The sequence below is a fragment of the Echinops telfairi genome, unplaced genomic scaffold (genome assembly GCF_000313985.2).
Source record: "Echinops telfairi isolate 266 unplaced genomic scaffold, ASM31398v2 ScPeMD7_3533;HRSCAF=4204_0, whole genome shotgun sequence".
In the NCBI taxonomy this organism is placed as follows: Eukaryota; Metazoa; Chordata; class Mammalia; order Afrosoricida; family Tenrecidae; genus Echinops; species Echinops telfairi.
In genome coordinates this window covers 50,756,999-50,779,230 of record NW_022107431.1, presented here as the reverse complement: position 1 = coordinate 50,779,230, position 22,232 = coordinate 50,756,999, and the positions used below count along the sequence as shown (strand labels likewise).

Genomic DNA, 22,232 nt, shown 5'->3' with positions numbered 1-22,232 from the left:
GTTGCAAACTGTTGTCAAGCATCAACTCAAAGAATAATCTTAAGAAAGAGGGCTTAGCAGCTTCAGCTTTACCAATCAAGGAGTTAGATTCACCCCACCCCTCACTCCGGACCTCCCTGAGCTGGACACCGTCCGTCCTCTGTGTCCTCTCCGAGAATGGGTATGTGACTATCCCTGGACCACAGAGCTTCTCCCCTTTCATGGCAAAATGGCAGGCACGCAGAAGGTACTTGGCACAACCAAGGTTCCCAGAAAGCCAGTAATCATAACCACGTGAACCTTCAAAACTAACGACTGATCCCAAAGCCAACCAAACAAAAGGATAGATCCACATGACTTTATATGTATTTGTAAATATTTTTATGCCATTTAGATTTACATGGTTTGTGTATACTGTCCCTCCTGCATTGATACGTGGGACTGTCAGAGTGGTGCAAAATAATCGACTCGGTTGCTAACAAAAACCTTTGTGGTTCAAATGTACCCCGATGGTGCTGCAGAAGAAGGGGCTGGCAGTCTACTTCTGAAATTTTCCCTATTGAAACCCTGTGGATCCCAATTCTGCCCAGGCACACATGGGGGTTATCAGGAGTCAGCATTGGCTTGACAACCACTGCTGCTGCTGTTTGGATATACTACCTGGTAAAAAAAACTCTGCTGATTCTCTTTTAGGCTACAAAGATCAGAAAAATGCTTATATTTTTAATAAGCATAAGTATAATGCCTACAACGTACTGAGCAGTTAACATGTTGAATGCTCTGTGCCCATGCCTGTGACCTGCTCATATGCATTTCTCCTTAATAGACAAAAGGCTTTTCGTAAGGTCATACAGGGAGGTAAGCAAACAGTCTCAGCAAGCAAACAGCGGGTTTTGAGGAGGAGATGAAGACCATTCATCGACACGTCAGGATTCAGCAGCTTTGCTCGTCATTCCCGCAGCTCAACGACCTCACGGAATCCTGCTGCTGCATCGCGCAAGCCGCCAAGCACCCCTTCTTGCCTCGCCTCACTTTTCTCTCCTTACCTTCTGTCTCCCTTACTACTTCCATTACCTCAGGATGCTTTCTTTCATTTGCTGTTCTCTTGGTATATTTGTTCTTCTCTGCTGCTCTCTGGCCTTCGGATTCTCTCTCAGTGTCTCCCAGTTGCACTGCCGCAGGTAGAGGAGAAGGAGCCCCGTTGGCTCAGTGGTTAAGTACTTGTTGCTAACCAGAGTCAGCTGTTCAAATCTACTCACCGCTCCACAGTTTGCAGCCTGGGAACTCTGTGGACAGTGCTCCGCTCTTCCATGGTGTCGCTGTGCCTCGGAACTGACCCAGCAGTGCACGCACAACGAGGAGACAGAGTGCTCACAAGTCAGGGCCTCACCTCAGAGGTCATGGCCAGCCTTAGTGATCTGACTCCAGGTCAGGCCCAAGGCCTGACCTGCTCACTCAGAACCACCTGCCAGGGTCACAGAGGACTGAGCATGAAAGTGATGTCAGACCTCTCTGAGAGAACTGTAAGAAGGACTCCTAAGACCTGGCCAAAGTGGTTGGCAGAATTCTGAAGAGATTTTTATTCTGGCTATTATGAATAATTACCATCATATGAGTAAAGCTTCAGAAAGCTTCAGCAAGTGGAAGTGTCTGCTAAGGGTAGTTCCTAGCAGTAAAAGAGCACAATAGGGGATTTAGACGTTAGTGGGGAAATCTGAGCACATTTTCCTTCCCTCGTGGTTTCCAGGGCCCTCCATTAAGCCCAGACAGACAATGGAAAGCACGCTGTAAGGTACAACAATGGACTTGGTTCCCAATATTGAATTAGCCGTGTGCATATTGTTCTTCTGTATTTGTGAAAATGTATTGACTATGTAAGAAGAGCAAATGGTAGATGTCCACAAACAGTCCATTAGCTTATCCACATGATTGAGTCACGTTTCCGTCTCTTCTGGTCCTTTAGTCATAGTGTTCCTGGTAGAGCAGGCACTCGCGGCTCACCCCTGGGATTGGTGTGTCAGGGTTAGAATGTTCGCACAGCCCCACTCTCTCAACCCCACCAATTGAAAATAGCTAATTGAAGAATCTTTTTCTGTAACTACATAGTCAAAGAGAAGTTATGTGTTATTTTTTAGATCTTTTGTTAATTAGGAGCCCTGGTGGCATTTAGTTACAAGTTAGGGGTTGATCCACAAGGTCGGCAGTTCAAAGTTCCCAGTCGCTCCTTGGGAAAGATGGGGCTTTCTACTCCTGTAAACAGCAGCAGACTCAGAAACTCACAGGGGCAGTTCTACCCTGCCCTCTAGTGTTGCTGAGTCAGCATTAACTCAATGGCAAGTGAGTAGGGCTTTGTTGGCTTTTGTTACTTAATTCTGCCTTCCAGGGGTAAAAATAATATACTGTTATTATTCAGTTTTGTATCATCCTCTCTTGTTTAAAGGTTTCCATTCACACCACATCTTTTACTAATGCAAATATAAATATCCAGGGAAAAATGAAAAACTATATCTTTGGTTTGCTTTTAAAGTTTTCGGGTTCCTCCCCTCCCCCTTTGCAAAATTTTCAGTCAAGTGAAGTCCTAATCAACATTTGGTTTTGGCCTACTTTAATCCCCCTGGTTGGACTGTCAGGCTATAGAACCTAATTGAATTGATGAAAGACTACAAAATGAAATTAAGAGAGAACTCTAAAGAGGAGTTTCAAGGAGGGGGTAATAAATCCTATCCATGAACTTTGGAAGTAGTAGAATTTTGTTTAGAAGTGACCTTCTGTCCTCTAACTTTCATGAGCACACTGAGCCTGGAAAGATTAAATGCCTTAATCTCATGGCCCTTCAGCTGGCGGGTGGCTTAACACTGTACAATTAGATGCTAGTAGTATTTTGATGTTTTCAAATATTTGTCTAAGTTATAAATCTGAATTAACAAGCTGATTTTACATGCAGCTCGTGAATTCACTGCCACTGTTAGTCTATGCACTGACAATGTCTTGCAATTAGCTTTATCGTGGTCATTTTCCCCAGAGATGACCAACCATTGGAATAGGTTCACGCTTTGATTGCTCCGCTTTGCCTTTTAGATTCAGGACACCCCCCCAGGGTGTGCTGAGTGAGTCACTTTATGTTTCTTATCTAACTTTCACTCATGAAATCTCATGGGATGTGGAACCCATTTTGAGAAACGTGTCAAAGCAACTCTTGAAATGTAAGGAGCTAAGCAATTAGTGTCTGATTTTCTCTTGGGGGGAAAAAGTTAAGGAAAGTTAGTTCATATATGTTGCAGAGGTAACTTAAAGAGATTCTGTACTCATACACTATAAAAACGATTTTTTTATTAAAAGCAATATATTCCCCTATAAAACGAAAAAAATCACTGCCGTCAAGTCGATGCTGACTACTCGTGATCCTATAGGGTACGGTGGAATTGTCCCTGTGAGTTTTTGAAACTGTAACTTGTCTTGACAGGAGTAGAAAGCTTCGCCGTCTGTCTTCCCACAGAGTGACTGGTGGTTTTGAACCGCTGAGTTGGCAGATTGCAGCCCAACGCATGACTCCTGCACTTCCGAAGCCCCTTGTATCCCTCTGCAGGAGAGTGGGATGCGCTCTCTGGGCTGCTAATGGCAGGGGCACTGCAATTTTCATTCAGATTTACAGCCAAAACAAATCATAACCTTTTTTGTTTCTACTTTATCAGATATATTTTTTAAACTTTTCAAAGTTAAAGCATCTTTGGAAATATATAAAGGAATGAAGAGTTTACCAAATGTTGTACATTTAGTAGGAAAAGACAATCTCAAGATATTTTTGTTACTTTCTTACACCTGGCCTTTTAGAATATTATTGGTTTCTACTTTTGTGGTGTGAATTTAATTAGTTTAAATATGTTTAAAATTCAATAGATAGGCAAGTGTCAGCTATGTGCCCAGTAGTGTGCTAGGTGCAACCTCATGGACATCCTTGCAGGCGCCCTGTGAGGAATTATCCCGGTTTTTCAGATATGGAAAGGGAGTCTCTAGACTCCCTTAGAGAAAGAAGAGAATAACAGCAAAAGACCTGATTCACCCGAGTAAGGGTTGTAGATCAAGTTATCTGACCCGCCAATCTATTATGCTTTCCAGTTAATTTGTAAGGATAAAATCTTGAAAACATTATGTTACACACATTCTGTTGGTGGTGAAAGATCAACAATCTAATTCATTAAGACTTCGTTGGTGCTAACTCATTAAAGGAAGACGAAGTGTATAGGTTAACACCATTGACAATGGAGTGAGGCAAGTGCGGGAATAAAGTCTGACTTCTAGGTCACAGAGAAACTTCACAACTTGGAGTCGCTTTTCTTTGTTTTTAACGTCTAAGCCTCCATGCATTCATCTACCAAATCGTGGTAATAAGACATTTTTTCCAGGATTATAGTGAGCATTGACTACACTAATGAATGTAGAACAGTTAGCAGAATGCCTAGCAAAACTCTCCAAACCAACTCACTGCCATGAAGTCCATTCTGACTCACAGCGACCCTACAGGACAGAGTAGAACTGCCCCTGGGAGCTTCCACGGCTGCAGTTCTTTACGGAGTAGAAAGCCTCACCTTTCTCCTGTGAAGTGGCTGGTGGTTTTGAACTGCTGACCTTGTAGTTAGCAGCCCAATGTGTGACCGCTGTGCCACCAAGGCTCCCTGAGTACCCAACAGATCCTAAATAATCTTGGTAGTAGTAGTAACAGTGGTGGTTCAGGAGCATAATATATAAGTTGCTCAAAGATACATATTTATCTTGAATGTCCTTATTTACAATCTTTGGTTCACACAGGCTGGTATGCTTCTTCCATGTGAACTTTACTGACACCTCACGTACATGGCTGCTTGTTTTAAGACAAGCCTTTAAGTCCGCAGACATGATTTTTCCTGATACCTAGACACTATCTGATTTCCTCACCATATTTTGCTCCAGCACCCATATCCTTCAGTGATCGCTTCATGAAAACAAGTGCCAAGTAGTGCAACATCCTAAGAATGAATTGTTCTTAGATTAGGGCTACAATTAAGTTCAAGATCAAAATCCATCCACATGACTACGGTCTATATACTTCCCTGGTCCACTTTAGAGACGTCGTTAACATTGTATTGGGAAATATAAATCATCCCATGGGGCATATGGTGAGTCCATCGATAGTATCGTTAATTTAGCCAATGGTATAGAATTTAGACTACTGTTTGGTTTTAGAAATTTTTATATGACATAGGATTAAATAGACTTGAAAAGAAAAATCTCAGATTTGCAAACATAAAACAGTGACTCATACATATGTTCAAATGTACCAATATAATCATTACCCTTTTAATTAATCATCCTCTTTTTAACTAAGCAGTGAGTTTTAATGTTTAACTTTCAAGTCTTCTGTATGTGATCTATGTTATTGCAAAAACATCTCAAATTTAAATTATAATCCTGTTTTCATTTGTTTCCTCAGATGATGAAACATGCCTGGTTTAATTATAAGCGTTATTCTTGGGGATTAAACGAACTGAAGCCCATATCAAAAGAAGGCCATTCGAGTAGTTTGTTTGGTGAGTAGACTGTGCTTGAGTTTCTTCATGACAGTTACTTCTCTCCATAGACACTGAGCTTATGGGTGGAGACGTTGGTGTATTACTCTGATCTTCCAGACCGTGTTGCTAGGAAACGTGTACACCTGATAGGGTTCTCTGCAATGACTGTCTTAGTGTGTCCTTCAGAGAGAGCAGTGACGGCAACTTTTAAAATACTGATGCCCTGGCTGCACCTCCACAGATACTCATTTAGTCCCTATGGGACCGAGCATCATGCTTTTTGGCTACCAAGGTGATTCCTAGGAGGGCAGCATTTGATTGGCAACAGTGACTAAAGCCTGTGTCTTTTTAGATGTGCTGACCACAACACATAGGGATCATCTCTCTACCTCAGTGACACTCCACTATGGTTCTAGGCTTCTCACTTTGGGACCCTGGAAGAGAAAGTGAGAATGAGTTCAAGTTAGATCATTTGTTTGAACTTCCTTTTCTCCTCTCTTGCATGTTTTATTACAGGAATAAGTGACTCTTCCCACAGTGGAGATCAGGGAACCAGGACACAGAAACCGAAGTGGTCTCCTTGGGTCACAGAGCCACCCAGTCCCTTCTCAGTGGGCTGGATATCAAACTCCCCCCATGTTTTCTCCCCTTTCTCCTCCTTTAGGCCACCGCTCTATTACTGTTCAACTTCTCTCAGGTTGTTTGTTGATCAGGTTCCCCTTTGGTAAAGATCGCCCATTTCGTAAAGGATACAGAAGAAAAGTTCTACCAATATGAAATCTAGTTTGCTACTGAAATGTGGGTTACCCAACATGAGTGTTTATTTGAAACAGATCAAATATCCATTTAATTGAAGCCATGCTTGGCTCTAGACCAAGAAATCAACCTTTCTTAATTCCTTAAGTCACTTTGGTGACTGGCCAAAGACAAGAGTAATGGGTTTGTTTCAGGTGAAACGTGAATATTTAATATTGCTGGGACCTTGAAATTTTATCATTTTTTATTTTCCTATTGTTATATCTTAAAACATCTATACAGAATTCTATGTTGGCTATTCCCTCAATAAAATTGTATTATACGATTAAGAAATCAGTTATATGATATACCATAATCTTCATTAAAAAGATCATTTGGTGCTGTTAAGACAAGTTAATACATTTATCATTTTCAACTTTATTAGAGTGTTAAAACATTCTTTATCGTACTTTTAAAAGCTATACTTTTGATTGGCATCTTCTATTAAAAACTGGAAAAACTAAAAAAAAGGAAAAACTCCCATAATCCACTTAAGAACTTGTTCTGTTTATAAGAGATTTAGGTATTGATATAAGGAAATGAAACATTAATCATTTAAATTATATTTATGTCACTCCAGCTTCATGTCATTCTTGACTACGACAAGATTTTCTTATACTAGCTCTAAAGTTGTTACAAAAAATACAGAGTTTTCTTTTCTACTGATGGAGAAAGCTTCTCCATGACTTACTGACCCTACTTCCTAGCCAGGTTCTTTATGTGTTGTGTAACTCTCCTCTCGGCAAACCTGAAGTACCTCACCACCTGGCTTCTTAGGGAGTGACTCTTACTTGGACATAGGCTCTTCTGTTTTGACTTTAAAAAACAGCTTATTCTGTTGTTGCTTTTTTTAATATAAAAGAGGCAGTACTAGTCAATTAGAATATTGTAAGTTTTCCTGATTATTAGCCATTAGGAATTTCTTCAGGACTGGTTCATTCTCATATTTTTTTCTCATCGGTTATGCTGAACCTTACATTTATTTCCCAGGGAGAGGTAGAGGGCTACATTATTAACTTGAAACAGTTGTGTTGTGTGTTAAACATTAACATTAGAAAGTATTGCAAGGATTCATCACTTCTCATTTATTTTAAAAATAATAACCAAAACTATTGCATGATTTCAGAATTAAAAAGATGTTAAGCAGAACTGAATCTACAAGAGAGAAAGAGAATATGTGTCTGACTAGTTATCCTCAGTGTGAAGCTAGAATATAAGAAATAAAAACAGTCAGATAAAGCACCAGGCTTAAAATGAAAATTCAAGGCATCAATAAAAATCTAAAGCTGATTCTCATATTTCTTTTTGCATACTTTAAAACATCCTTACCTGTCACCCGAATTGATAGTGCTTTTCAGAGAAACACCCCGCCAGTTGTCAGGTCGATTCTCGCTCTTGGGGACCCTGTGGGGGCCAGAAGAGAACTGTGCTCCACAAGGTTTTCAACGGCTGATTGTCCAAAAGTTCATCACAGGCTTGTCTTCAGTGGTGCTTCTGAGTGGGCTTGAACTGCCAACCTTTCTGTGGCTGTTAAGCTCATTGATGATTTGTTCTCTCCAGGGAGTCCATCTCAAAGGGTATATTTTAAAGGAAATTGGATGAAACAAAAGCTGTCATGAAAAGAATCCCCTAGTTTCTTTTTTGTTGTTATCCTTGAATAATCTTTAGAATAAATGTTTTGGGAGGATAATATTTTAATATTGCATTACTTAGGATTTCCTAATGATAATATCCCACTTTGGTATTTTAAAGGAATGGGTCTATAAAGTCACTTCCATTTTTTCCTTAAAAACGCAGTCCTAGACTATCCAGAACCCCAGTCTTCTGCAGACAGCGTAACACCCAGTCTTTGATGAGCCATTCATGGATCAGCAGCAGCGTGACTGTGAGAGCATCCCTGAGGGCCAGAGAGATGAACAAGCATGACCTCTGTCTCCTAAGGGTGTTAACGGACTAAAGGCACACATGCAATTCTAATACATAAGTGACGACTGCCAGGGGATGGAGGAAGGCTTTGTGTCAAGGGAGGTCAGGGAGAAAAACCACAGAGCTCGAGGCTGGGTGGGTGCTTAGAGTGTGAGAAATCAGAGGAGGTGGAATCTCATCTGGGAGTCATGGTTTATTAGAGCCATTACTGAGCAGTTTGGCATCACGTATGTTTAGACCATTTTGGCACAGGTGAATTTTGTATAATTACATTAAAATTAATAGGGGTGTACCGCTCCTTTGTTTGAGGCCCGCTGTTTTCTTGCTAGATAATATAATCACAAAGGAAAATTCTAAGAGATTTGTTTCTAGAAATTGGGAGAAACTTCAAAGATCAGAGCCTTGTTCTTTATTTACCCTGGGGTAATTTGTATTTGGGTTTTGGTGAAATTTTCATTTTTTTCTTCCTCTGAAAAGAATTTTAGACAAAGTTTAATATCTGTGCTCATTAATAAATACAGTATCGCTCACCTCCTCTTTTCCAAGACTTGCTCAGTTTGTGTGTATGTACCTGTCAAACTTTTTTTTGCAATCACGATTTTCCATTTTTTTTCAGGCAACATCAAAGGAGCTACAATAGTAGACGCCCTGGACACGCTGTTTATTATGGGAATGAAAGACGAATTTCAAGAAGCCAAAGCATGGGTTGAAAAAAATTTGGATTTCAATGTGGTAAGTTAAATAAGTGTTGTTCATTCAGTCTTCATAGGGCATCTTGGTGGCTCCAAGGCTAAAGCTTGAGAGCCAGCTGGAAGGTCAGAAGTTTTGTTTTTCTGTTATTTTATTTTTCCAGACCAAAAAAAAGACCTTTATTTAGATACAAATCTCACATGCCTTAAGTTAAACCACTTAAGTAACTAATCCAATGGCCTTAGATATATTCACAAAGGTGGACAACACTAACTGCAGTCAATTTTAGAATATCGTCATCATCCCCAAAAGAAATGGATTATTTTGACTGGGGAGAGAAAGGGTGGGAGGGTTTAGTTCTTAAGGTTATGTTCTTAAGTGACCGTGGGTGAATTCTGCATGGAGGCAGGTTATTGTAGTCTGGGCTCGCTCAGCAGAAACCTGTAATGCCATTTGTAAAGAGTACTTTCACCTGCTTTCCTACATGTGCCTTTCCAGGCTAGTAAAATACCTGTCTTTGGTTGGGGCAAATTAAAGGGGAAAAAGAAGACATAAATTTTCATTAGACAACTATTCTTGTCTTAAGTCCTACAGAAACCCTGTGAAATGGGCAGGCTCTTCACACCTGTACGGATCAGGAACCTTGGCTTCGCAGGTTTCCTCCACACTGCCGTCGTCCATTGGGGCCCAGTGCGCAGCTGCGGTCCAGGCACACAAATATGCAGCTCTGGTGCCCACACTTTGCTGCCCAGCCACGGGGCATCTATCAGTAGTCACATCTGCTTTCTTCTAAATTAGGGCTTGACATTTTGTTGGTCAGATATGCCAATCGATTAAAAAAATTGACAGTGTATGAATGGCATGTGTTTAAAATTTGATATTTCTATTGTCGTAGTTAGAAAGCACCTGAAAACACGTTGTATACTAAAGGAAAACTCCAGAATTAAAAATAGTAGACACTTCTAACACTTCTTTATACTTTAGATTTCCAAAGAACTGCTTGCCATTGATTTTATCTCATAGTGGACAAAGAGCTTCCTTTAATACAGACAAGTGTCAGCCCTGTCCTTTTGCTTTTGGCTTCTACTTACATGATCAGCATTATTGTAAACCTAAGATTTTGAACCTAGTGTCTGTTTGGTGCCAAGCAGGCGAAAACACCAGGCCTGTTGCTGTCGAGTTGATGATACTCATAGTGATCCTGTTGGACAGAGTACAGCTTCCCTGCCTCCCTCGGGCTTCCAAGGTTGTGATCTTGACAGAAGCAGACTGCTGCCTAAGTCTTTCTCCCATGGAGGTGGTGCAGGGGGAAAGCACTGCTCCAGTGGAGACAAAGAAGCCTATGGGACATGAAAAGCCCCCAGACACTTTCAATGCCCTCCCCATTCCTCTTCTGTACCCCACTTGCTATCTGCTGTCCAGCCCTTCACCCAACAGCCCCATGACTCCACCCCTGTACCTTATAAAATGCTCCTTGGTGGGGAGAGAGGAGCTCAGTCTCTAGGTAAGAGTCCACCAGGCCACATGTCAACACAGAGCCCTTCCCTTTGTTATAACCTGCTTGGCTTTGGCAATTCCTTCAGAGCGCCTCCAGTGACAGAGCAGCTGGCAGCCCCAAACCACCCAACCCCTGCTAGCAGCTGGATGCTTTAATGCCATGCCACTCTGTGTATTTGGTAAGAGTTTGATCATATCTGTAAACCCCTGAATTGCATGCATGCTGTATGTTGAAAATGGACAAAGAAAGAGGGCAACCCTACCACCCCTCTGCTTCATGGAGCCCTTGATCTCCCAGAGTCCACACGAGGGCACCGTTGTTGGTCACAATTAAGGCCAGCAAAACTGGATGAAGGTTTGGAGTAAAAAACATAAATTTTAAACATATTTTATTCTGACACGCCTAATTAATTACTCTTTATTTTAGAGCCCTCTGAGGCCTTACAGGGCAAGCAGATGAGCTTGTCTCATGCGCCGTGCAACCGAATCTAGAAGAGTAGGGAAATAGTCTTCCAATGTCAAAGGGGCCGTGGAGATCAGTGGGTGCGGTCCATTTCTAGTGAGGAGAAAGCGGGCCTGAGAAGCTAGTGCTTTGCTCAAGGTTATGTAGTTATTTGATAGGAATGACCTGTGGCTGCTGCGATGTTACTGAAAATGATGGGAAAAGCCATGGTGGAATGTTTATATTTACTTGTTCTCTTCTCATACTACTTTTGTTGCGTCCTGTTATTTATATGTAAATTCCAAACTGTGGGCTTATCCTCTGCTACAGCAGGTGAGAGAGTCGAGTGTTTCTCACTCTGTTCCTCTCTCCCTTTGCCCGTCATTCCATCCCTTCAGCCCTCCTTGTCATTTTTTAAGAATGAGAACAAGGTTTTTCCAAAGCCTACTAATGGAAGACAGGAGCATAGCGTTGGGATACTAGATTTTCTCAGTGCCCAGGTCCCTTGCTAATTCTTGGCAGTAATTGTTATTTGGTAGAGAGGGCAGAAGGCCAGATCTGGCATCTTAAAAAGAACTAGGCACAAGGCCTTTTAAGGTGATCGACAAGATTTCCTTTAAAGAAAGGGCAGTTGGCTGGCTCAAGACCACAGCCCAGTGACAAGAATGTGTTTTGTGTGCCTTGGGGACCCTGTGAAAAAGCAGAGTGAGTCTAATAGAGAGATTAGGTTATCTAGAAGAATAAGTTACTTGGTTTCCTTACTAGTAATAAAAAAAGCATCAGATTCCCATCATGTGATTGCTAAGATACTGAAATTGAGTTTCCTTGTATATTTAAATTTTTATTTTTGCTCTTTCAAAAAGATTGTATCTCATTAGCTTACAGACTTTCATGTGGAACATCAATTGAGAACTGACCCATATAATAGAAATCAAGATTTAAAGATAACAATATGTTATTATAATCCTGAGCCATATCTTTTAAATATGTATCTTAAAAAAAACATTGCCTCAGATCCCAAATTTGTCACCACACCTTTCATAATCTAGGAGTTCTTCAAACATATTTAGTGCAACTCTTTGAGTATTGCCATATTTGTCCTTTAATAAAGCCAATGTTATATTAAAACTAGTAGTAAATTTAAATTAAGGAAAGACACATTGTTTTACTCTCCTAATGATAAAATATAAAGCTCAGCTTATTGTCTTTGGCTTGGTTGTAACATGCCACCTATGAGAACTTGTGTTGTACCATGAAACCTGTGAATGCTGAAACTCAATGGGACAGCCTTGTTTTTCCAGGTTTCGCACGTTGTTCACCCTGGACAGGGTGCAAGCTGTCATTTGGGGTTTTTTAAATTGTACTTTCTTGGTGGAAAACAACCCTGGTGGTTCAGTAGCTTAAGTGTTGGACTACTAATCACAACGTCAGAAGTTCATGCCTACCACCGACTCCACAGGGAAACATGAGGCTGCTCCTCCCATAAGGATTCGATCTCTGGAAGCCCTGGAGTATTGCTATGAGTCAGAGTCAGCTCTGTGGCAGGGAGTTTGATTTGGCACATTTTTGCCTTTTTAAGGGTTCCAGCTTCTGCAGATTTTACTGTAGATATTTACCCACTCTAGCTAGAGATTCAGGTGACTACTTCAATAATTAAATTATTTGCCTTGTAAAAGTACTGGGAAATTTTTTCATTTATCTGAATGGGGAAATTAGAAAAACAGAAATAAATATTTTTAGGGATAACGCAGTATCATTCAAATTTTGAACATTTTTATCATTGTTTCTCATAAAATAGGTTAGGTAATAGTATGAAGGTATTAAAAACAATATTTATTTTATCAAAATTCATTACAAGGGAAAACTAAAGATGAAACTAGGGTTGAAATAATCTCATTGAGAGTTGATATATCCCGTGTTAGGAATGATTATGTTTATATATGAAATAATCAGATTGTATCACTTAAAGGTATAAAGTAAATGCTTTTATTAGTCTACACTGTCATTAACTAAAACTCATCTACTTTCAATTAAGGCATAGCTAGTTGATTTAATTTGCATGTTTGGTAGCACAAAGTTCAAAAGCTTTAATAACAGACATAAAATAAATCAGGAGGATAATGCATTCCCAGGGGCAAGAAAAAGATTGTATACATGGAGTTTAGTGAAAATACAAGTAGGCTTCAAAAAAATTGTAGAAAAAGAAGCCTATTAGCTTTTGATTCCATTTGACCACAAACTTCCTTAAGCCCCTTACTATCTGCAGAGGGATAAAGACATGGGCAGACAACCCGAAGTCAGGTCATATTCCAGTGGGTGAGTTTTCTGGCTTTAATGGGAAATATCCTGGACATGAAGAACCTAAAACGAATTCTTAGTCTCTCAGTCTTCGTGCATCCCTTAATTGCTAAGGACCTTCTGTGGACAGAGTACTTCCACTCATGGAGCTTAAAGTCTAGAGCAATCAAATTATCTGAGTTTCCTAAGGAAGAAAGAGAAGAAATAAGAAATGAGTAACCCCTGGTGGTGGAGTGGGCTACAGGTTGGACTGCTAGCCTCAGGGAGAGTAGTTCAAAACTACCAGCAGCACCAAGGGAGAAAGAATGGGCATTCTACTCTTGAAAAGACCTACAGTCTTGGACCAGTTTTACTCTGCCCTACAGGGTCATTGAGTCCTCAGAGGGGCTTTTTGCATGCCGGATACTATGCTTGGGTTTTTGTTTTTGTTTTCTTTTCTTTTCATAATTTTTCTCATTTAGCTTTTATGACAACCAAACAGAGTATGTGGCGTTTCCTGTATTTTTTATAAGGGAAGGGATTAAATAATATACTTAAAATCATGGAGCTGGTCCAGAGCTATGAATTGAACAAGGTCTTCGTAGCTCCATGATGCTGCCTTCTCTGGTAGAGGAAATAACAGTGTTGAGAGAAAAGCTCGTATAAGCAGCCAGAGAATTTGAACTCTTTGAGATTAGCTATGTAATCGTATTGTCACCGTACTCATTAGAGTCCATCCGTCAGGTATTCCATCAAGGTGTGGCGCATAAAGGAGCAGATGTCCTACTCACCTGTCCTACTTGCCAGCAGATGATGCAGACTCAGGTGAAAGACAAGCTGACAGGGTGCAAGGCAGCTGCGTTTTCTTATATTTTGTTGGACATGATCTGGAGTTCAATACTGTTGTTCTGTTTTAACTTACTCCCAGAATGGATTTGTGGTGACTTTAGTGACTGTGAAAGAAGAAGATCTTTGGACTAAGGACAAATGATCAAGAATTTCATAAAGACACTTCAGGCCATATGGGCATTTGCAAGATTCAGTTCTAACCTTCTTGTTCTTTACTGATACTTTAGGAGATGTCAATTACCTGGATCCTTACAAGAGAAATGTTAAAAAATATCCTTATTAATCAATTTCACACAATACATGGATGCTTCCTTCAGATGATTTCTCATATAAAACCTCAGAAAAATACTTTTTAAAAAAAGTTATATTAAAATCATCCTTCAAAAGCATTTTTTCAAACAACAGAATTGTATGTGGATGGATACATTAGATGCGTAAGATATGGGGGAGCGGATTTCCTGGGGTGTGGTGGGGGATGGAGGGGATAAAGAGAAGTAGATTATCATGGAGTTCAAGAAGAAAGAAAATGTTTTGAAGCTTATGGTGGTAGCAATTGTAAAACACTGTTTGATGTTATTGAACTATGGAATATTATGATATCTCCCATATCATAATGATTTGGTGAGAGCTCCCAATATAATGATTTTTTTAAAAGCATTTTTCTACTTTAATGTAATCCCATAGTTTCAGGGAGGGAGGATGGGAGGGAGATTTGAGAATGACCAAGGATAAAATGATTACATAAATTCTTCTGGATACCAACTGGCAGCACAGAGAGACTGTAATCTTTGGCAAGTTCCTGGAGTGTATCCTCGATTATAGCAAGCGCCATATGTTTTATAGACCAGAAGTGCACTTTTGGCAAAGGTGACTTTTTATTTTTTAATATAAAATTTGACTTTTGCTTATCTGTTCATGTTGCCATCCTACTTTTCTAAACACTACTCAGTGGCCTGTTGGAAGAATATAAATTGACCTCAAGAAACAGCGTTGGTTCTCCTCAAGCGTCTTAACAAGTCCTTGGCTTAAGTCTAGCATTCCTTGTCATAGAAGTGATACTTGCTCCTATGAAAGATCTGCTTTAGAACAGCATTAACTTCTGGTGGGTGCAGATAACTGTGGTAACTATCCTGTGGAATGGAGTGGTTCAGTTTTCATTTGATTGCTAAGGAGTGTCTGCCAGGGATGATGATTTAACTTTTGGCTATGAGAACTGAACTGTTTTCTCTGACAGTAATCAATGATAGGTTGGGCTGCTTCTCAAACATCAATCACTCTGGTTCTGTCTAGTAAAACCCAAAACCATTACCATAGAAGAAGATGGCTACTTTGCTAACATTATGATGCAGAAAATCTGCACTTTGTCAGTTGTAGGAGTTTTATCGTGTTACTTAGTTGTGAAACCAAGAGTTGGAATGCTAATACTGAGTTAGTCTATTTAAAATTACAATTTAATTTATGAAAAGGACTTTCATTCATATGTCCTCCTAACCCTCAGAATTCTAATTCAAAACATATACTGAAGTACCATGAATTAATGCTGATGTGCACTAAGTGTAATCGTAGGCAAAGCCTATAAAAACAAACTCACTATCATGGAGTCTATTCTGACAGAGGAGAGCTGCCCCCTAGGGCTTCTAAAGTTGTAACTCTTGGTGGGGGCAGACTGCCACATCTTTCCACAGAGGACTGGTTGGTGAGTTCAAATCACTGTCCTCTCGATTAGTTAGCTGCCACCAGATCTCTTTATAGATGTCTCCAGTTCTTTATTCAACAGCATTGAAAAGTCTCACTGTCCCCGGCGTATTACTCAATAATGGGAAGCATGGTTTCAGCCTGGGTTTAACAGTTACTATTAAATGTGGTTTTCTCATTGACCAGTAATGACACAGTTGTTGCTAAACATTATCACTGCACCACTTTACAGTGAGGCCTTTGTTGCTAAAACTTGCTTGCTTCTCTTATATGATAGTAACTTGAGAAACCCAAGCTTATAATTCACTTCGTAGAACGTTGACAGAGAACTGGAAGAATAGCTAGCAAAAAGGGGGGTTGGGGGGAGACACCCATGATTTCAGAGGTCATAGTGTTGCCCTTTTAGAAAAGAAACCACTGTGCTTTGAGTTCAGCCTGAAGAACCCGGAGTAAATAGTTTCAGGAAAAAGAGGATCAGTCATTCAGAGTAGAATGAAAATATTTCTGAAAATAATAACTGTTATTCTCCCAGAGGAGGTATTTTTTTCAATCGTAAAATAGCAACTAAGGAGAATTCTGGTAGTAATCTCCTTCTAGAGAATTGTCTTAAGGTGTGAAAGTCCAAGGAAATAGCTTACCTAGTCCTCAGAAAAGCTGGGGTCTCAGTTCCTCAGTCAAAAGTAATCTGTGACTGAATTACTCTGAAACCTAAACTTGTTCATCTCATAGTCAAGTGCATCATTCCACTTACTGAGATCTATTTACAACAGACCACTTTATAAATCACTTTGGTGAATTATCAGATTAGAAAGTGATAATGTATTACATTTCTGAGTCATTTAAGATGCTGTCCTGTCTGATGGGAGTACAGGAGGTTGGTCGTTAGGCAGTCAGGTTGGAACAGACCCCTCTCCCCATTGCCCAGGTAAGGTCAGTTCTTCGCACCCGGAGAGAGATGGAGCGCAAGGTTAGGAAGCAGGGAGGTAACGATACACGGTGCCTCTAGACTTAGACCCTTCTCCTGTCATTTTGCTTCTAAGTAGATTACTGGACGAATATTAAGGAAAGAGTTAAGCAGACGGCCTGTCTTTCTCCCGTGAAGCAGCTGGTAGGTTTGAATAGGCCAAAGGTTATACGCTGTTTGCAGTGTATTGCAAAACCAAACAGAGTAGTTAGCAACCCAATGTTTAACCCACTGCTTTCCCAGGGTTCCTTAGTAACTAATAGGTGTATGTAATATAAACAAAAGACTAGTTCTGTTTCTCAAGCTGGCCCCCAATATGCAACTCTGTACTAGAAACCATCAAATATAAGCAGCAAAATGCTAGGATGAAGTCATACTTAATAAATGAAGGGGAAACTTTTGTATCAAAATAAACAAATGAAAGAAACCACACAATTTGCATGAATTCTTTGTATGAATCATCCAAAGTTTTAATGTTATAAATTGCCTCAAGCTCTCCCTTCTATACTTTGTCTTCTCCCTGACTTACAGATCTTCTGCATTTAATTTAGTGGAAATGTTTTGGAATATTTCAAATGATTCTCCATTAATACACATAGGAAGAATAAAATCATTTAAATGTAATAAGATTATTTAAATAGCAGCTGGAATCAGAAGTTTATTAAAAAACCCTACAGTTTATAACGGTTAACTTCTTTTACACCTTGTTTTGGGAATTAAATAAGCGTTTATAGAGCAGCTCATTTTACTTTCAACGAGTCACACGCCTTCTGTGTCAGCTCCTTCATTGCGATCCCTCGAGGTAACGCCCGCTTCCAATGTTTCTTCTGCCGGCCCTCTTTTCCCCTTGCCCTTCAGAACTTTGTCCTTTGGTCTCAAACGGTTGCTTATTCTAAGGTGTGTACACCTCCCTAGTGTTTTTGTTTCTCTTATTGACCTGTCTATTGTTTGACTGGAAATTGAGCAAAAATTCTGTCCAGCCCTGAAGGCTGCTGGAGGGCCATTGTGTCGTGGGTTCCTCTAGTGTCTAGCCAACCAGTAAGCCTGGTCCTGTTGATGATTTTGAGTTTTGTTCCACATTTTCCTCCAGTTCTATTCCCAGGCCTTCTAATGTGATGCTGTGCAGAGCAATTGGAGGTGGTGGATGGGCACCATCTACTTCTTCTAGTAGAAGTTAACCTCTGAGAATCCAGATTTAGCATACAGTGTATCAAAGCCCAAACTTTACCAAGAGCTGTGTTACAAAAGAGGATTTTAAGCCTTACGAAGGAAGAGCCAAAGAAAATACATCTTGCCGCATTCTGGCACTTTAATTAAATGTGATGACTGTAGAGGATCTGGTTTTCTAGCGTGCCCTGTGATGGAAGACAGGCGGCAGTAGTACATTCGTCCAGCTGCTGCATGGTGAGAGCGAATGTAGTGGTCGATTGTGTGCCTGACTCTGTCCAATATAATGAAGAGTATGTTTTATTCATGGACCCACAATGCCTTATAAGGAATGTATTATCCCGTTTTACAAAAGAGAAAATCAAGACTCACCTGGGTGAACCAGCCTTCAAGTCCAGGCCTCTCTGACTCAATGTTATTTATAGCCTGTTACCCTCAGTATAGCCAACCACTTTGTTGTGGTAGGAAACTTTTTACTTCCTTAGCTCTTATCACTGAAGGAAGGAAAGGGCTTGATAAAGACTTGGGTCTGCTGTGTAGTGTGACTGAACATCTATAATTTTTAATCTCCTGTCCGACAGCCCAATCTACTATAGAACATTGAAAACACTTTCAAATTAAATTGTCTAAAACAATTGAGATAGAATTTTTGAAAAAACGAAGGGAGAAATAATTAGATGTTGGGAATTCAAATGTAGTTCTAGTTTTCAAATGGAGGATGGCCGTGACACTGAGAACTACTGGTAGTAATCGTGAGATGCCCATAAGCAATATTTTTGAAGACAGGGATACCTTCATCACTGGGAACCTTCTTGAATTCAAGCTAACAAGCCTGACTTGCTCTTTGGCAGGCTCTCTTACTAGGTTACCACATCCATGAAATTCAAAAGACATAGCAGCTGACCTTGAGAATGACACCTTGCAAAATCATATTTCTCAATATCTCATAGAGGGAGAAAGATGGCTAGAATTTAGGCTCTAGAATATATAAGTAGATCAATATTTAGTTGAGCAACTGTACCAATAAGTGATTTGTGTCGAACTGAAACTGTATTTCTCATGTTATTTGACATGACCCCACTCTTTTATTTTGCAGTAATTTTTATCAGATGTGTATATTGAGGTGATGATTACCCAAAATTTTCATTGGAGGAAGAGAGGGTGCATAGCTAATATACCCACGGCTAGAAGAAGAATGTAAAATCGTCTTAACGGACTTGGTGAGGCAGCGATACGAAGGACTGTTCTCTGGTTTTTCAGGCTTCAAAACACAAATGGAAAGTGCACATGCCTTGAGGGTTTAACTTAATTCCATCAAGTGATCATAAGAATTAACAGGACATACAGTCTGAATCAAAACAGGTCATTTCCCCTCCCTTTTCCTTAGCAGCAATGTGCTGTTGTTAGTGGCTCCTGCTTGTTTGACGCACAGCAGGAAACCCCATCCCTCTGATCTTGCCTCCTCCCCTGGAGACTGTTGTTCCAGCTGTTGTGCCAGTTCATCTCGGGGAGCGTCTTCCTCTTGTTTCGCTGGCCCTCTCCTTCACAAGCATGATGTTGCTCCAGGTACTAATCCCTCCGGACGGCAGGTACAGGACACAGAACCTCACCATGCTCAATTCCAAGAAGCATTCTCGTTGGACTTCTTTTTTTAACATTTTATTAGGGGCTCATACAACTGTTATCGCAATCCATACACACATCAATTGTGTAAAGCACATTTGTACATCATTCTCAAAACATCTTTTCTCCACTTAAACCCCCGACATTAGGTCCTCATTTTTCCCCTCCCTCCCCACTCCCCCCTCCCTCATGTGCCCTTGATAGTTTATAAATTGGTATTTTGTCATATCTTGCCCTGTCCGACGTCTCCCTTCATCCACTTTTTGGTTGTCTGTCCCCCAGGGAGGAGGTCACATATAGTTCCTTGTAATCGGTTCCCTCTTTCCTACCCATTCTCCCTTTACCCTCTCTGTTTCGCCACTCACACCACTGGCCCTGTGAATGATGGGGGGAGTGCGGAGTGGAGATCCAAAGCCCATTAGTAGGCCACTGGAGATCCCCTTGCAGAGGGGTCTCAGGGAGGAGATGAGCCAGTCAGGATGCGATGTAACAACGCTGAGAAATACAACTTTCCTCTAGTTCCCAAATGTTTCCTCCCCGCTCCCACTACCATGACTCGAATTCTACCTTGCAAGTCTGGCTAGACCAGAGGATGTACACTGGTACAGATAGGAACTGAAAATCCAGGGAATCCAGGGCGGATGAGCCCTACAGAACCAGTGGTGTGAGTGGACTTCTTCTGAGTACAGATTCATTCATTTTATTCTGTCAGTCCAAAGTGTATTTAATATTCTTTGCAAACACCATAATTCAAACACCAAATTTCTTCAGTTTCCTTTATTCATTGTCCAACTTTCAAATGCATACGAGGCAATTGAAAATACTATGGCTTGAGTCAGACCCACATTAGTTTTCAAAGTGACATCTTTGCTTTTCAACATTTTGAAGAGGTATTTTGCGGTAGATTTTCCCAGTGCACTACATCATTTTATTTCTCAACTGCAGCATCCATGAGCGTTGGTTGTGCATCCAAATTACATGAAATTCTTGATAACTTCAGCATATTTTCTGTTTATCTTTTGTTACTTATTGCTCCAGTTGTGAGGAACGTGATTTAATGAGCTATAAAAACTTTGCCAATATTTGTATCAGGGATAATGTTTCAAAGCTCACTCACTGCCGTCAAGTCAGTGCTGACTCCTAGTGATGCCCAGGGAGTTTCCTAGACTCTGACTGTTGACGGGAGCAGAAAGCCCAGTCTTGGGCCCACAGAGCTGCTGGGGTTTTCAAACTGCCGGCCATGCCGTCGCAGCCCAACATGTAACCACTACACCCCCAGGGCTCCGCATACCTCAAAAATAAATTCTGCTCATATAGTGTGCTTTCAATCAAATTTGCATATTATACATGATGAAACACAATTAACTCACTGAAGCGTCTTACTTGATGATGTGTTTGTCCAACTTCGACCCATAAGCCCCACCCCCTATGTCATTTTCATAAGCTTTCTTTTAGAGGACAAAATTGGAAGCTTTCAGACAACTGACTTAGTAATTCTGCTTACAACGGTCCTGAAAGAGCATGTGGGACAAATGAATACTTACCTCCTCGTTTTGTTTTCCTTTTGGAAATGTTTCCTCCTGCTGAAACCCTGAGTCCCTGAGGCTGAGGTCCTTTCCTGCCTTCCTTTCTGTGGGCCCCACGTGTGACACACAGTAGTCATGTAATGAACATGTTCTTGAGGGAAAATGTCTCCAATGATTTTGACAAAGCTCATTTCCTGTATCATAAATCTGCGTATCTGATAGATTCCTGTTCTGACTGGCTTTTGAAATGATGTAAAAGTCAAGCTGCTAATGGCTAGGCCTAATGAACATGAAAAGGTGCTCAGTAAAGCTGCAAGTATACATCTGTCATAAATTAACCTTGCTAGATGGTCTCACGAGAGAATGTAGGACAGATCCTTTTTGTAGCCAAATTATAAAAAATCATAAAAATATTGGCCATTATTAGTTTGTATGTCACTTTGTTAATGAAGAGATTTGTATATTATCATGAAAGCCATTATGAGACAGGGTCGTCGTTTGCATGCGAGCCCTAGCCCAGGAATCATATGATCAAAATTCAAGTCTACTCCCTGCTAGTTGTCTGTCCTGAGTATGGTACACTAGTTACTGTATGTCTCACTTTCTCTGTCTGTAAAATGGGGGTGATGTTAGGTGCCTGGAGTTGTGCCAGTTCTGACTTATAGCAATACTATGTACAAGAATGAAACAGCACCAGGTCCCGTGCCACCTTCACAATGGTTGTTATGTTTTAGCCCATTGTTGCATCCACGGTGTCAATCCTTCTTGTGGAGGATCTTCCTTTACCTGCCCCTATACTTGTCCAAGCAAAATGTCCTTTTCCAGGGACCAACCTCTCCTGATAACATCCACAGGCTGTGAGACCATGTCTCACCATCCTAACTTCTAAAAGCGTTTGGGCTGTTCTTCTTCCAAGACATATTTATTTGTCCCCTTAGAAGCCTGTGGTACTTTCAGTATTCAGCAGCGCCATAATTCATCGTGTCATTATTTTTCTGAAATGGACATGATAGTAGTGTTATAATTATGCTATAATTTCTTCATAGGGTTGGTGTGAGAAGTAAAAGGCATAGTCCATGCACAAATGCATAGGATTTGGCACGTTGCAAATAATAAAAGCAAACTATTAAGGATTTAGATAGGCATTGTTTCAGCAAAGTAAACACACATTATTTTATTTTTTGTAATCATTTTATTGGGGGCTTGTACAGCTCTTATCACAATCCATACATACATACATACATACATTGTGTCAA

General features: G+C 40.5%; 1 protein-coding gene across 1 annotated transcript in view; it reads left to right on the top strand.

The window, feature by feature from the left end:
* The first annotated feature begins 5,446 nt into the window (after window positions 1–5,446).
* The window catches only part of MAN1A1 (mannosidase alpha class 1A member 1), a 156,502-nt gene continuing 139,716 nt past the window's right edge, over window positions 5,447–22,232 (top strand). Inside the window, exons 1-2 of the mRNA XM_030886777.2 lie at window positions 5,447–5,543; window positions 8,863–8,978. Coding sequence (XP_030742637.1) covers window positions 5,447–5,543; window positions 8,863–8,978 — 213 coding nt within the window. The remainder of the gene's footprint in view (window positions 5,544–8,862; window positions 8,979–22,232) is intronic.